The 16645-nt window shown below is 56.6% G+C and overlaps 1 protein-coding gene across 1 annotated transcript in view; it reads right to left on the bottom strand.

Moving 5' to 3' along the window:
* PRDM16 (PR/SET domain 16) overlaps nt 1-16645 on the bottom strand; it is a 262764-nt gene that overhangs the window by 168279 nt on the left and 77840 nt on the right. The window contains exons 11-12 of the mRNA XM_058553864.1: nt 6575-6625; nt 6406-6408 (exon numbers count right to left, since the gene is read on the bottom strand). Coding sequence (XP_058409847.1) covers nt 6406-6408; nt 6575-6625 — 54 coding nt within the window. The remainder of the gene's footprint in view (nt 1-6405; nt 6409-6574; nt 6626-16645) is intronic.

Genomic DNA, 16645 nt, shown 5'->3' with positions numbered 1-16645 from the left:
ACAAAATGCAAAAAGGTGACATTTATAACATGGTCACCCAGCTGGAGCGGCCCATAACTCACCCTCGGCCAGGCAACCAGCCCATTAATCACCCTTATCTGCGCGGGAAAGGGGCACTGTGCCACTGCCCCTCCAGTGGGCAAGTTCAGGTGCTGCGGGGTGACTGGAGGTCAGAGTCTGCCTGGGGCAGCCGTGGCAGGCTGCGGCCCCTCCCTTGAGCCTGATTTTCTGCCCGGGGCAGTGGAGCCACCAAAGTCACGCCTAAGCGGCCACTTCAGATAAGTGTCAACAGTCGTGAAAACCGAGGCCTCCCAGGAGGTGCAGGGGGTGGGGCAAGGAGCCAGCCACGGGTCGGTCCCCAGGGGCGGCGGAGGGTCCCCGGGGCCACCAGCCCAGAACTGTCTCAGGAAGGGGACCGGTGGAGGCGGCGCTTTCTGACAGTCTGCGTCTTGGCCCCATTACACCTCTCCACTTCTCGGCCTTTGATTCAGCAAAATCAAGGATGCAAACTTCTTAGGAGTACTTAGTTTCCATGGCAACCGAAGCTGACCTCAACATTATTGTTCTCAAGAGGGGACTGACTTTACTATATGTTCATTCACTGAATTAATGGACTCCCCGTTCTTTTATCAGCAACTCCTGAACAAAGGAGAGAGAGACATGTCGTCAAAGGGCTTTCAGCCACTATCCAGCCTTTTGTCCCAGGCTTACTACTACGAAGCCAGTCTATTCAGCCCGAGATTATCAAAATCAACTCGGGGCTGTCTCCGTGGCAGCTAAACACACTTTGATTTCATAAAGACATAACTGACCCCACATGCAAATTAATAATTGTGATGGCAGGGTTCTTCAGGCTTGGGGCTCTGCTGTGATTTTTTTTGTAATAAAGTGCGTTTGTAGGTAAACTGCAGTTGAGTGAGGCCACCCGCTCTGGGGGCTCCTGAGCGTTGATGGCCGGGAGGGAAAGAGAAAAGGATTTCTAAAACTGACTTCGCTGGCACAGGCGTGCATAACGGAGATAGCCAAGCTTACTCTAGTCTCGGTAAGACCAGCGGAACCCACCGCCTGCACGTCAGCACTTCATTCTGGGGCTTCGGTGTTCATCGGTCTCCCCATCTCCTTCCAGCCACATCCCTTCCTCTCCCCACCCCCCAACCCTTCAGCCACCGGGAAAATATCTCTGCTTCCTCCAGGGGAAGAACAATGCCAACGAAACTAACCACATAACGCGACACTGAGCACAAATACCTGGCCACGCAGTGCTGTGCTGAGCTTAAGTTAGTCCAGCAAGGCCAGGAACCAGCCCCGCCAAATGCCCAGAGCACAGCTTGGTTGCAGCCGTGCTTGGACCGGGGTCTGTGGCCTTCTCACATAATTGCTGCACAACAGACACTTAGCAGTGGCCTGTCCATCCCACTCCCACCTTCCTGGGGCTCGCTGAGCTCTCATTCCAGGCTCCAGGGTCACCCTTCATTAGCTCCCCCGAAGTCCCCCCGGGAGGGACCCGGGAGACCTCTGGGCTGCTGGTCAGCAGAGGCATTCCGCCGGGGCCAGTCTATGGAAAGGTCCACACACAACGGCCCAGGGGGACAGACCACGCTTCTAACATCCAAATAATCATTTCACAAATTATCATCATTATCAATCAATCATCCTGTTTGGACAATGCCAGGTGGGCTATCAGATGACTTTTATGACCTGTAGCATTTTGTACGTAATAACAGGGGTGAGATTTATGGACCCATCATCTTCCCTCTCCCAGCCGTAGGACTTTATTAGCTCCATTTATTTTTGACTCTCCTTCTAAGCCCGGGCCCTCCCCACACTCCTCACCCCTCCCCGAGCGCGCTGGCTGGGGCAGCTACCGTCTTCCAAGCTTCGGAAGAGGTACCCTTTTCAGTCCTCTGTCCTAGCCCTAGTGATGCGGATAGCCGATTTATTTATTTTTTGGGGGGAGGGAGAGTGGACAAGGAGAGGAGAAGAAAAATAAAAATAAAGGAAAAAGTCACTTCCCTTTGTTTGCATTTTCTCCCCGTCGTACTGTATTAACACGTCCTTCCTTTTCAAGATGGTCAAGGAAAACAAGATAAAGTGGGACAAAGGGAAGGCTGTTGGGGCCTTGTGTTCCCCTTTTCATATCACCAAAGAGATTGAATCAAAATTCTTTTAGCTGATACCATCTCCCCGGGTGGACTACACTCTTGTTAACGGATAAATTCAAGCCCTCCAGAAAGTCAAAGAATAAATTTAAGCCTTTTGCCAAATGTCTATCCTATTGGATTTTGATAAGACGGCCATTGAGCCTTAATAATGTCTTCCATCCATTTTCAGCGGGCCCTTAACACGGCTCTTTATTCGTCCCCAAAGCCTCTTCGCCCGGCCTTTTTATTACAGACTCTGGCGGGCTCTCCAGGGAGCCGGGCGACCCGAGTGATGGATGGACAACGCGCTAGATTATCTCCCGCAGATGTTTGCTCTCCAGGAGCCCGGGGCTTTCCCTCTAAGTAAACAGAGACTAAATAGACTCGGCCGGAGAGAGCAGTCCCAGAGGTCCAGGCACTGCTGCTAGAAAAGCCGACGCAGCCCGACCTGCAGCCAAAGTGGCTGTGGGGGAAGCGCGGGCGATGCGCCCTGGGCGCACACCGGGGCGGGCGCGGCGATGCGAGGGCACCGGGACCGGGCGAGCACGAGTCCGAGTCGCATCGGCATCAGAGCTTGGGGCTGCGCGGCTGCGCAGGCTGCGGAGCCGGCTTGGGGCCAGGGGGCAGTGGGAGACGGAGGAGGATGCAAGAATTTGGGGACGAGACGGATGGAAGAGGGATGCGGGGGACTGCAGAGGGCACACGGGAGACTCGGGGGACGGAAGGGACCGAGAGACGCAAGAGACTGGGACGCGAGGGATGGAGGGGACCGGACAGACGGGCGCAGGAGGGGAGGGGGTTTGGGGGGCCATTCCTAGCTGAGCCGGGAGGCCCCGCCCCTTCTGGAAGCGGGGCCAAGCCTGGCGCCGCTCACAGGCTGCAGCCGCTGTCACTCCAACGAGAGCCCCGCCCCGAGCCGCATACCTGCCGGGTCTCTGTCGGAATCCCGCGGGAGGCCTGCAGGCGGCTGTGGGCGCCGCCGGCCTCCTTGGCCTGGGCAACCTCGCCTGTAAACTCTGAACTAGTGGGTCTTTACAGCCCCTTCAGCGACCTCGCTCTCTAGTACTGAGAATGTATAACTGCGACTTCCCCACAAAATACCACCTTTCCTGCATCTCTTGTGTCAAGCCACTGATTGAATTAATTACTGTTGTTACATTTCACTGATGCAGATAAAGAACAGGAAGTACAATCATCCTAAAGATGGAATAACTGAAGCTCTGAGATGTCAACTGACCAACCCAAGGCCGCCCCCAGTGCTTCCCCGTCATGTTTTTAAGGCTCCGAAATGTGTGTATCTTCTGGGAGGAGAGGCCCTCTTCAGCCAGACGCAAAAATCCCAGACTAAAAACTGATAAACTGGAGTCTGCATCCCATTACCGAGAAATTCACTACCTTAGTCTGTAAAATAGCAGGCTGAGGGATGTACAGTTATATGATAAACATATATATATCTCTCTCTCCAAAGCTGTAAGGAACACGTCTATTCGTCAGGTGGGACCTTCTGTTTAGAAAGGTCAAATGAAAGCTGCATTTACTCGTCTTTCCAGCCCCTGTATGAACCATTTGCCTCTGGCTTTTAGCTCATGTCTCTCTCTCAGTGCAGTCTCCTCCCTCCCTCCCTCCCAGAGCGACGTAACCGGCCGGATCCAGACCTAAGCCCCAGGTTTAGGTTTTCGATCATGCCACCAATGTGACCTTGGGCGCCCATCCCATCACACTTGGATGCCCCAGACGCCTATAATGTCTAAGTTCAGTGCGAGAATGGAAAAATCCTGGGATTCAATGGATGGACTATGGAGTGCTATGCGGCAGCTTCTCAGAGTGGGGAGACGTGTGCTGGAGGAGGTGGGCAGAGCCCCCTCCAGGCTGCCCCCCCTTAGACTGCAGCCTGCAGGGAGAAGGGCCGAGCTGGGAGTCAAGAGGCCTGTTCTGAAATAGATGGCACCAAGGCTCTCTTCAGCTCTGGTGCCCAACGCTGGCCTCCCTGACACTCAGGCTGCTATGGGGGTCAGGTCTGTTCCAATTCTGTGTGGAGAGGGAACCTCGGACCCCTCCGACGAACCTCACAAGGGCCTGCGTGCGATGGGACTCCTGCCCCAAGCTGGGCAGTTGTGAGCTGGTCCCTGGCTGGACGGTACGTTGTACTCATCCGCTTTGAAGAAGGACCTCTGGGCCACATTAGCCAAGGTCTGATGGCCCACTGTTTATAAATGAGAGAGGCAACTCAGGAAACAGCACAACTCCAGGGCACAGAGGATGAGCCGACCCTTGTTCCTGTCCCATCTCATCTTGTTCTGGCTCTAAAGCGTGCAGCACTTGCCTCCGGACGACCTCTACATCAGACTTGACCTTTTGGCCTCCTGCCTTGACCCCTGTACCCTGGCTGGACCACCGACTGCCCATCCCACCTCTAACCTCCCACCAGGCTGCCCCACTGTCTGCAGAAAGCCCCGCCCAGGGACCGACGGTCAGTCCTGTGACTGTGGTGGGAAAATGAAGTTCTCACGTTCTCTCAAGGCGTTGAGACTGGAGCTGACTGCAGGTGCCCTTTCGTGGGAAGTGATAACACCTCCATTCCTTGAGACGCGGGAGAGCTGTGTACGGTGTCTTGCTGTCTTACATTCTTTAAGAAAATGTGAATTCATTCACAGAGGCAGGAAAAGGGGAAAAAGATGCCATCAGGATTTACCCCAGAGGGCAATCAGAGCATTTTGAGGAAGGAGGCCTCAGGCCACCCCCGGGCAGTGGGATGGGGGTGAACAACTTGTCCCAGTGTCTGCTCAGACCAAAAGACCCCTCGGGGACTGACACAGACCGTGAGTTATGGGGCCGAATGAGGTAAAAAGGTCGCTCCTGCCAGAGGTCCCTCAGGAGGTTGTCACAGGGTCAGAAATGTCTCCCATTGCAGCGTTTTCTCCAAAATCAATGCCTCTGGGGTTGAACCTGGCCAGAAGGGGCCGGTTGCCTGTCCCTTATAGATAGGTCTGCCCAAATGGTAGGTGCCCCGCCCCCTGTCCTGTATGGAAAACCCTGCCCAGAAGCCTCGGCTCAAACCGAGCTGAACTCAGAGAGAACTTGGTAAAGTTTGGCAGAACTGTTCACCTCGGGTGCGAGGAAGGGGACTTTACACGACTTGAATGCTCAGCTCAAGTCGTGGCTTCAGGCTCTCCTATGAGAGGAGCACGCATTCTGTGACTTCACATTAAGAACACAGTCCTCGAGAGAAGCTGGATAAGCCGGTTCTGACTCATCACTCCCAACAGCCCGGCTGTGCTCCGATGCTGTCTGGGTACACGCGTGGATGCGACCCTGCTTTGTCCGGGTGGTGCTTTGAAGCAAAGACCCCAAGAAAGAGTGCTATTTTAATTTTCCTGGAAAGCCCCAAATACCAGGTCAGCTACCGTGTATGTGTGTGGGGTGTCTGTGTGTGTGTGTGTGTGCTCGTGTGTCTTGTGTGTTTGTGCATGCATGTGTGTGTCTGTGTGTGTATGAACTCGTGTGTCGTGTATGTTTGTGTGCACATGTGTGTCTGTTTGTGTCCGTGTGTTGTGTGTGTCTGTGCGTGCACGTGTGTGTGTACGTGCTCGTGTGTCGTGTGTTTGTGTGTGCACGTGTGTGTCTGTGCCCGTGTGTTGTGTGTGTTTCTCTGTGCACGTGTGTTGGTGTGTATGTGCTCGTGTGTCGTGTGTGTCTGTGTGTGTGCCTGCTCAGGGATGACCAGAACTCGATGGCAGCTGAGCTCCAGCTGATGGACTGCTCCCGGGTTTTGGAGATCTGAATCTGGATCTGGATCTGGTCCCTTCCACCAGCGGCCCAGCCTACAGCGTGTACATGCAGGTACATACCCGCCTGTGTTCCTGTGCTTTCCTCTGGGGATGTGTGTATTTTTGGGGGCCTCGTTTGCTCTCTGGATCTTTTAGAGCCAATGTTTGTCAGCCAGCCGTCATCCATCACAGCGGCTGAGTGGCCGACGATGCCCACGCTGACACTCCCTCTCTCGCCTAATGGTTTGCTTATTCAACGCTGTGCCTGAGCCCTCTTTGGAGGCCGAGTAGAGCAAAAGGTTTTGTTGAATCTGCAGCCAATTGTGTTTTTTTTTCTCTACATATTCCTTTCATGTGAGTATCCAGTGAAGATAGTTAAATAAACACAACCCGCGTTTATTTAATTTCATGCATCTGCATGGCCTGAGGCATTCCCACAGGTACAGGGCTCTCCTAGGTTCTCAGAAATTAGGAGGTTCAGTGAAGTGACCCCCTACCTGCTTACACAATGAAAATAAGCAACCGTCCTAATTACATCGGGATCACCGTTCCATGCATGCGTGGGGCTGCAGACAACGCATCGCTCACGGACCTGTCTAAACGCGCATCAGCTCAGGCACGCACAGGGGACGGCGAGAGGACAAGGCACAGAATCGGCTGGCCTACCTTTTGGATGCAGCCCTCCTGTGACGACACTTCCGCATCAGTCAGCATTTGCTGCAAAACAATTTGAAAGGGGTTGTTAGTTTCTGACAAAACACCCTTCTTAAGCTATGGGGGCTATAAATCATGGGGCAGATCAAATGTTCTCAACATAATGAGGGTCAGACCTAGTGGCTTCTCCATATTAGAGAAAGCTCTCTGTTGAGAACTGGGGTCCTTTATCCTGAAGTGTCTCCCTGTTTGTTGAGAACGGGAAGGAAGCCCCCAGGATGTCGCCTCCCTGGAAAGGCAGCTGGGGTCCCTATCGGTACAGAGCCACTCGATGTGGCTCACCCTTGTCCTTTAGTATCTGGGCACAGACCCACACAGAGGCATCTCAAGGCCAGCACACGTTATTAGACACAGCTCAATGGGGCTCGAGGACGTTTCGAAACGTAACCGATTCTCTCCTTGCTTCCTCTGAGTTCTCCCAGCAAATAGAGCAGCCTGTATTCAGAGACGACTTTGTGTGTGTGGTGTGCAGGCCAGGAGGGGTGAGCAGGAGGGGGCACAGTCCAGCCCACATGGGGCTTGTGCTCTAGCTGGGGAGACCGAGCTCAGGTGAGCAACCAGATTTACCCTGGGACTCGGTCAAGCCATGCCCCGAGGAGAGCCACTGTGGAGGAGGCAAGAGCAGAGGATAGAGGTGGGCAGAGGTCAGCAAGGCCTGACGGATGCTGGAGGGGTGAGAGGGAAGTCTGATGTCATCTCTCTCCTGCCTCTGTTTTGGCAAACCAGAGGGGCAGCATCTTAGCTTGTTCTTTGTCCCAGACTCATGGGAGGGAGATGTTTCTCCACGAGTTTTGGAGGAAGCTTCTCAGAAGGAATCAGGCTAAGGCAGAAAAGCAGTGGTGCCCAGTGTCACGGACATGCCCTGGGGTGGCCTTCGATGACCCTCCTCCAGCAGTGGGCTGTGGGCGGCACCAGGAACTCCTGCCCTTCCCTCTGCCCGTGGACACAGGCTTAGCAGAGTAAGGAGAGAAAGTGCCAGCCGTTTTGGATCTTTCTTCTACCCGACGGTTTCAACTTGGACCCTTCCCTGGCTCAGCTCTGGAGAGCTGTAGCATTTTGCCTGGATGGCGTCTCCTCTGAAAACCCACCAAGTTCCACTCCAGGGGGGCAGCGTCTCAGTGACAGGTCCCAGAGCACTTTCTAAGCTATGCAAACTGACAAATTAGCTGTACAAATGAGATTTTCCCTTCTGGGTCACAAGTGCCCCACAGAGTCACATGTATAAAGTGTAACATCGTTTCCATAAAAATAGAGACCAAGATTGAAACTAATATATGAAAAATAAAATGAGAAATGGTATCAAATCCAGGGGTTTTTATTTCCCCTTTCCTTAAAATTACTACTGCCTTTTCAAATTACAAGCATGGAGCCCAGAATGCCCGCAATGCCCACGCAGGCCGGGTGAGAGGACCTGGCTGCTGCGTTCCAAAACTCTGGCGAAAGGGCCCGGGCTCAGCTGTAATAACAGTAAGTCATATTTTTAAATGTTGAGAATTCTGACCAATTGGGGATTTTATGTTTCTTTTTTCTGAAATTGCGGTTTGGAAAGTGGCTATAAGTGAAAAAAAAAGAATGAGACAGAAAAAGGTGAACACCTCAACAGAGACCCGGGACGGTCCCCTGCCAGGAGAACTGGCAAGAGACCAGGCCACCAGGTGCTTTATCCCCCTGGGCCTGGGGCTGGACAGGCCCCAGGGAGATTAGCCTCAAATGCTGGGGGCTGAGCTCGGCCAGCGGGCAGGCCTTAACTGCCCTCGTCTGTGCTTTTCACCCTCGAATCTAGAGCCAAGACGGCCGGCCAGAGGCTTGGTCAGCGCCGAGAGAGGAAGGAGCAGGGCTGACCGACTGGATCTCAGAAGAGTCTGTGGCTTCAGGAAAGGGCTGTGCTCATCAATGCTCAAAGCCAGAGAGGCCATCCCCTGGCCACCTCCCAGAGGCCCCAAGGAGAGAGACAGGCCACTGTCCTGCTGCAGGCTGCCCAGGCCCACCCTGGACGTGGTCACCCACAGAGACTGAGACCATTGTCAGTGTCATGCAGAACTGGGGGCTCCACAGTTGGGTCACGGGGTCCCCTGGACCCGGTGGAGCTCTGTGCTTCATAAACCTGCCCTTTATGGGGGGTAGGGGGGAGTGGCTTGAACCAGGAGAAAAAGTGTGTTTTAATTTTTCTACGGAGCACAGCCCCCAGTCCATGGGACAAAACCACAAGACAGGCTCCCGTCCAGAGTGATCTCCCTTCTTGGAACTCCGCCTGAGCCCTGAGTCCTGTCCCCTGTGACAGAGATGCAGACACCACGCTGAATCAGGAGGTGCCACCTGGGGCCTGGTGGCACGTGCGCCTCATACTCCCCTTTCACCCCATTGAGTTTAGTTGAAGAAGGCCCCACCCAACCGCCGTCGAGGAAGCCTGAGCCACCAGACCAGGCCTGAGGCTGCTTCCAGCCGCCTGCTGTTCCCAGGGACCATTCCCAGGGAAGGGGTTTCAGGGACTTCTTACACAGACCCCCGTTGCCTTGCAAAGCCCCAGAGAGTGTGCTAAACGTGTCAAGGGTACCACGTGACTGTTTTTGAGGCATAGTTTACAGGTTGGCCTCCTCCGGCTGCAGATAGGCCCAGCTCAACCCCATTCCCACGCGGGCCATGCACTCACGTGCCTGGGAACACCAGCATCGGTTTCAGGCGCCCAGAGAAACCTCCTTCAGAAGAGGAGAAATGTTCGGGGGCTGTGACCTGCCCGTGGCCCCCGAGGCTGTGCTGGAGGCAAAGTGCTGAGCTGTCTCCGGTGGAATCCCTCCCTGTTTGGCTCCAGCCCCCGGCCCCCATCCAGGGCACAGGCCCAGGTCTGGTGAAAGGGACGCTCCCACCCCATGGTAGCCCTGGGGCTCCCCGAGAGTAAGGGCAATGGCTGGGTGTGCTTCTCGCAGTCCATGCTGTAACTGAGCCTCCGTCAGCATCAGAATTGTGTGTGGATCATGTTGTGAGTTAAAGGCTGGGGCTGGAACCAGAACTGGGCCTTCCCAGCCCTGCCTGCTTCGCGGGCCGCATCACTGAAGGAGATGCTGTCGTCTCTCTGGCATCCCCAAAGAAGTCGGCACCACTTGCACAGCCGCCATCGGCGATGGGACTGCGCCTCCCAGGCCCCGGGGCTAGCACCTGCTTGCCCTCACCGCTCACAACCCCATCCTGGAGCCCACAGGAGCTGGGTGTTGCTCGCAGTGGGCATTAACTGGCCTCTGGCTGGACATTGGCAGGCAGGCCCCTTCCTCTTCCCGGAGGAGGAGAAGGCGCGTTGCCAGGGGCTCAAGCTCCCTCCCTCCTGATGTGCGGATCATGGGGCCCTTCGGGAAGAGCAATGAAGTCCCTCCATCACTCCCAGGGAGGGCCAGCCAGGGGAGGCCCCCGTCAGCCTCGCCTCCCCATGTCAGAGCCCTCCAGTCTCCCACATACTCCACGCTGAGCCCCAGGGTGGAGCCGCTCGCCCTCTGCCCACCGGCCCCTCTACTGGAGTGAGCGCCACTCCGGCCGTGTTTCGGTCAGCTTTGTCCTCACTTTGGTTTTTGGTGGCCCTTGATCTTCCTTTCTCCGCACTCCCCACGACCCCCTTCACCGAGAGGGGGCAGTTGTGATGACTGAGCAGGTTCTGGAGTTTGCAAGGCACATCACGTATGCCACCTTGGCCATAAGCACTGGGGAGTTTCCGCGGGGAGATATGGCTTATGGTCATTTCATTGAGGGGCCAGGGGTTCCCTCAGGCCAGTAGTGGGCTTGAGGTTAGCCAGAAGGTGCAGGGGTGGGTTTCTTCTTCTCTGAAGATCCGGAGGCTGTCCTGGAAATATGTTCACACCCCAGGGAGTCAATGCTACTGCTGGACTGAAGCGAAGCTGCACCTAGAGGACGTGGGGAGTGTCCTGGGACAGGAGGCCCAACCTGGGGAGAGAGGCGGCTGGGGCCCTGTGCATTCTGGACTCCAGACAATGCATGGCAGCCTCTCTCTCTGAGGACGGCTCAGGCCGTGTCCCTGCGGCGGCCTGGTTCCCACGGGCTCCCTGACCTGCATCTGAGGCACCCGCATGGACCACTTCTAATTCATCCAGAAACCCTTGGTCAAAACCAGCATGAGAAACTTTCCAAGGAGAGCCCAGCCAGCACCCCACAGCACAGGATCTGTCACTCTCAACCGCGCTTAGAAGACGGGGCACAATGTGAGCGCCACACACCCTTTCTCCCCAGATTCAGCCTCTTTAACTGTCCCTTAACACAGCCGGCTACTGCCCAGGCCCAACCGTGTCCCACAGGCCTTGGGCTGAGGGTGGCCAGGACCGCTGTCCTTCGTCAGAGGCTCACAGTGCTAAATGGGATGGAGCATCCCAGGAAACCCATCATTTTGCCAGTTCGAGGCCCTTCTCTTCATCGGGGAAGAGTCTGGTAAGATCTGTGCTCAGTGATGGCTCCTACCTACCTGGGAGCCTGTGGTCAGACGGGGAGGTAGAGACGGACATTTAAACCACATTGTCCTTAACTGGTCAAGATGCTGCACACAACATGCCGAGCAAGAGACCAGACAGAAGCGTGCGCATCTGTGCAGGGCGGGGATGGGCGGGGCAGCGTCTCCACTGCTCCTCCGAGCCTGGTCCCCCACTCCCTTCGGGCTGCAGGGTATGGGCGGTTGAGAGTGTGGCTGCCCAGAAGCACAGCTGTAGGACCACAGGTGGCTAGGGAAGAACCACACCCAGTCACGTGTTGCAGAGAGAGGTGGGGGCATCAAGCCCAGCCTGAGCGGTGCCCCCTTCAGAGGAAGCTGGTACTGATGACCTTGAAGAAAGGAGTGCCCTCCTGCAGGGGGGAGGTCTGAATCCGTTCCAGAACTGCCCTGTTCTGGCAGCTTCTCTTGCCTGCCCCTATTTCACAGCCTGTCTTGGTAGGAATGCACGTCATTACCTCTCCCCGTCACCCACCGCTGACCTCCGGTGAACACCTGCCAAACGCACGGCTTCTGGAGCCTCTCAGCCCGGCCCTCTCCCCTGCCAAGGCAGCCACTGTGCTGAACAACTTCTTTATTTTGCTGGTGAGCCCTCAGCACACGCGTCGCTGGCTGACCGGCTGTTGGCAGTGGCTGTCACTGCTCTCAGCCCGTCTCAGCACCCCGGCAGAAGTATTAGGTGTGTTTTGATTAAGCATTTTAGCCAAAAAAGTGAGGTTTGACCTCCGGCATTTTGCTTCTCTCGCGGGTATCAGCGCCAGGATTGAGCTAAGTGGGGTTGGTGAAAACATCTTTTTTGACTCTTAAAATAAATACCCTCTGTTCTCCAAAAAGTCAGCGCAGAGCAGACGCACACACAGACGTCTCGTAGCTCACAGCTCCGGAGCTCTGGTGTGTCCCCCGAGGGGGGCTGTGCTTTCTGGTCGGTGTCACAAATGGATCCCAGAAGGTTTCTCTCTCTTCAAAGTAATCTGTTGTTAAAGTATCGGAAAACACACCTACAGGAGGAAACCCGGACGGAGACCCGGCCACACAGCTTCCAAAACCAGGGTGACGTGGATGAAGCCCTCTGTCTGGCCTGCGGCCCCAGAGGTCCCCCATGCTCTCGTTTACTGACCTCTTGTTCTTGACCTTGAGCCCAGACCTCCCTCTCTAACCTGTTTCTCTCTTGTCCACTGCTGAAGTGGCCTCTTCATGCCCACAGACGTGAGTCTGGGTCTAGAAGTGGCTAAAAGCTGATTCCACGGCCCACCCCCTTGAAGAAGCAACGATGGGCAGGGGCCGGGCTGCCTGTGCAGGTCACTGCACGGGGCTGTCACAAGGGAAGTGCTGGAAGCCCTGCTGTCCCAGCTCTGAGCCTCACGCTGCTGACCTCGGGGAGACTGGAGGCCACAGGGGCTTGGGGTACTGCTGGGGACACAGTCTAGCAGATGGGTCAGGACTGTGGCTCCGTGGTCAGCTGCTTTGGACTCCACGGGGCCGGCCCTCTTAGGAGGGTTTTACACCCAACAAAGCAGTGCCCTCAAAATGGAGACAACGAGCTGCCAATCAGATCTCACAGAACCGCTGAGCATCAAACCCATCTTATTCTCAGCAAAGGATGCCACAGCCTCACGGCCACTTCCTCCCTTTCTGGGGAGATGGAATTTTTTAAGAACAATTCTCATCCTTAATTTTCTGTCCAAATCAAAGTCCTAACACAACCGCCACTTTCACTGGTGTAAATGCTGTGTTCACGTTGTGACGGCCACAACATCAGGGAGGTGGCAGGATGGTGACAGCAGCAGGCAATCTTTCTGGGAGACGATAGTGTGGAAGGCCTTTCCCAGGCACCTCAACGGCGGATCTCCTGTGCTTCCCACAGCAACCCCGTCTGGGCAGGAGCTCTGATGACCCCCTTTACAGACAGGACATGGGGCTCGGGCGTGGGAGCACAGGGCAAATGTCGCAGACCCGCTAAGCGGTGGAGTCTGTGTTCAGATCCGGGCCCCGACTCTGGACTCCTGCTCTGGAGGGATGGAAGGCCTTTGGGCCTGCATCCAGCGGAAAGAAGCCACGTGCCGACCCTTCCGACCAGGTCTCGCACCTGAACCCTGGCCAGGACCCTCCCTGAAGCGGGCCCTCCCCTCGGCCAGGCCCGTGGCTGTGAGCTGGAGCCGAGCTGGGTCGTGTCCCGCTGGCAGCTCAGACAGGAACCGTGGAGGGTAGTCCGTCAGGCCAGGCCACTCTGGCTCCCAGAGCAGAGGCTCCAGTGGTGTTGACACAAGCTCTTGAGCTCCCAACTGGGAGCGGGGTGATATTTATTTATTTTTTGCATTAAAAAAAAAATCAGCTTGGCTGTGTTTGAGCTACAGAAATGATTTTTTTGAACGGCGCCTTGGACACTGTTTTTAGCTTTTATGCCTAAACAGATACTTCTCAGTTCTTTCAAGTGAGATCTGCCCAATGAATGGAGCCTCTCTCTCTACTCCTAAGAAAAATATTTACACAGTCAAGTATGGCACGAAAAAGGACCCAGGCTCCTTCAGAGAGCCCATCCCCGAAATGCATATAGATCTCCAGGCGGCTGTTTACATTCCCAGCCTCGCATCCCTGGCCTCCCCTCCCCAAAAGCATTTCCAAGCCTCCCGTGTGGGACCCTGCAGTCAGGGGGTTGTCCCAGGATCCCTCACTGAGAGGCTGCACCAGTGTCCAACACGAGGAAGAGCCCCGGTGAATGACAGCAAAGGCCCTCCTTGCAAACCCTTTTTCGTGGCCAACAAGGAAACTCAGGCTCTTCTGCCTCCAGGCCCGCGCAAGGAGCCATGACCTGGACTCACTCCCGGCCTGCTTGTCCCAGGTGCGTCCCCTGAGCCCTTGGCTCTGGGTGTGGGGCGTTCTCTCTTGACCTCTCTGGAGTGCGGGGGGGCCTTCTACTTTGCTCTGGCTGTGAGAGCTGACGATGGGGCGGACAGCATTTGCCTGGCCAGCACGGCTTTGCACAGACCCAGAACCTCTGGGCACGGCTTGCCTCTGTCAGACATGCCGAGAACACTCCGTTCGCTGGCAGCTCTCCGTCTGTGGGCACGCACCCCTCTGCTGGATCCCCTGCCCCGCCTGTGGGCCGTCTGGTGCCCCCACCTTCCTTTCTGCAGCATGAACGACTGACAGAACGAATGAATCCCCGCCCCCGAGGCATCTCTCCAGGTTAGATGGTCTAGTCTTTCCGAGGTCCCCTGAGGGCAGGGGGACATCATCCTTCAGACCTTCATTTCATAAGCAGCCAGTGAGCACTTTTTGTCTACACTGCCCCATGAAAGGTGACGTGGAGACACTTAAAAAATCTCAAAGCAGCATTGATTCCAGGATTAGCTACTTTGGGGCAGAGGCAATGGGTCAATGGGTTTGACCCCCTCCTCCAACAAGATAAACGTGAAGAACATGGAAGGCCCCCCAGACTCCTGAGGAGAACTACTGAGTGAGGGGCCGCTGAGCGCGGGGCCTTCAGAACGTCTTCAGAATCCCCACCCAGGAAGTGGTGGGTAGAGGTGGGCAGAGGAGAGGAGGGGGCTGCAGCGGGGACAGGGGCAAATGAGGATGCCCAGAAGATGGAGGAGGGCCAGGCTTGGAAAGGCCTCGGGGCTGTGCCGTGGGCGTTCTTGAACACCGGGCGGGGTTTCGATTTGCCTCTGAGGGCGAAGCTGGACACGGATACTGGCAAGACAGACAGACAGACAGGTGCAGGGCTGGGAGCAGGGGGGGAAGGGAGGTCTGCAGGGCGGGGCAGGGGGGAGCGGCCTCATAGGCCCTGGTGCCTACGTGGCTGCAGTCCTTGTCTCTACTCCACGGAGCACGTGTGGCGTCTTCCCTGTTCACCTGCATGTTGGGGTGTCAAGATGGGCTCTGGGGGGCTAGAGATCAGGCTGCTGGGCCCCCAGTTCCCTACCACCAGCTGGGGACCTGTTAGAGGCTGACCAAATGAACAACAGTGAGACAGAGGAGGACGGAGGTCCGGGTAGGCCAGGCACCATGCTGGGTCCTTGGCTCACATTAACACATAAAAACTAGAAGAAGCCTCTGAGAAATGGCCGTCATCACCAATCTTTACAGATGAGGAAGAGGCTCACAGAGGGAGAGTAACCTTCCCACATGTGCACAGCTGGCGAGGGTGGACACGGGAGTCAAGCTCAGGCAGTTGGCCCTGCAGGGGTCAAGGTGAGTGGGGCCCGCGGGGCAGGGGCACGGGCGGAGGGCAGGAAAGTGGAGCCCCTTTCTCCACAAAAGACCACAGGCAGTCTAGGTGTGGACCAACCTGGCCCCTGATCCTGGGTCCCCGGGCATCCGACACAGCAGGGCTCCCACCGCAACCGTGTGCCTTCCTGATAAAGCACCCGGAGAAGTACAGGCAATGCTGCCAGCCCGGGAGCTCCCCACGTCCCTTCCAGCCCACAAGCCACCTTGCTATCCGTCAGCTCCTCAGCGGAGCAATCTCAGCGCAAATGCTCCCGAGCAGACAGCAAGTCCATGGTCCTGACCTGGGTCACAGAGCCCCCGCAGGAAGCGGCCGCTGGGAGCCCTCTGTGGCGGTTCTGCCTCTCACTGCCCCCAGCTCCTGGCCTGTGCAGCAGCCCACCCAGGCCCCTCCAGGGCCTTCTCCCCAGGCTCCCGGGGCCGTGTGGCAGGAAACAAGCAGGCACAGTAGTGGCGCCCTAGGCTTGCCCCAGCCATGACCTTGCTTTGTCCTCTGAGTCTCATGCCATGGGGACATGGGCGGCGGAGTTGGGGGAAGAGCTGGAGCTGTCCTTGGGGGATGTTTGCGAGGATTCCAGCTCTCTCTGGACTGCCACCACGAAGCTCTCCCTTTCCAGAGGGGACAGAGGGCAGTGTATCCCCAGCTCAGGACATCCTGACCTCTGGAGGCTCTGGCTTGAGCCTCCCCGCCAAGGCTCTGAATACTCCGCCAGGCAGAGACGGGGCTCTCCACATGCTGGGCAGCTCCGGACCTCGGGGCCCACCCCACAGACGCTGCTCAGCCCCTTCTGTACCCCCTTCTGAGTGGGGTGGCATGGGTGACCCAGCCTAGGGACCCCTGGAGCAGGTCAGACCTCGGGGTCCTACACAGCAAGGACCCCTGCCCTGTCATCCTGGCCTCCGCGGGAGCTCTTTCCTAGAGCTCCCACCTGGGGGCTGTGTTGGGCTGAGCCCTGGGGCACGGAGAGGACATGCTGATGGCCCGGGCAGGTGAGGGGGCTCTGGCCAGGGCGCTGACCGCGCAGGGCTGGTAGGAGAAGGCCGACATGTCCACGCTACGTCAGCAGTCACGGCACGGGCTCCCAAGCCCCTTCTTGGCCAGGCGGCGAGCTGAGGGCTGGGCCCAGGACAGTCTCCACAGGCCCTTGTCCCAAGGAGATGGTGTCCAGTGTTGCACCTGGCCCTGGTGGACAGCTTCCTCCTCCTGCTTCCGGAAGATTGATGTCCCCAGAGGAAGTACCCGTAAATCATAAGAGCAGGGTGGCATGTGGCACTTCCAATCAATGACTCATGACAAGCCATAACTCTCAGCG

This window comes from Diceros bicornis, chromosome 13, assembly GCF_020826845.1.
Source record: "Diceros bicornis minor isolate mBicDic1 chromosome 13, mDicBic1.mat.cur, whole genome shotgun sequence".
Classification (NCBI taxonomy): domain Eukaryota; kingdom Metazoa; phylum Chordata; class Mammalia; order Perissodactyla; family Rhinocerotidae; genus Diceros; species Diceros bicornis.
Note: the sequence above shows the minus strand (reverse complement) of the source record. Positions and strands in the feature narration are given on the sequence as shown.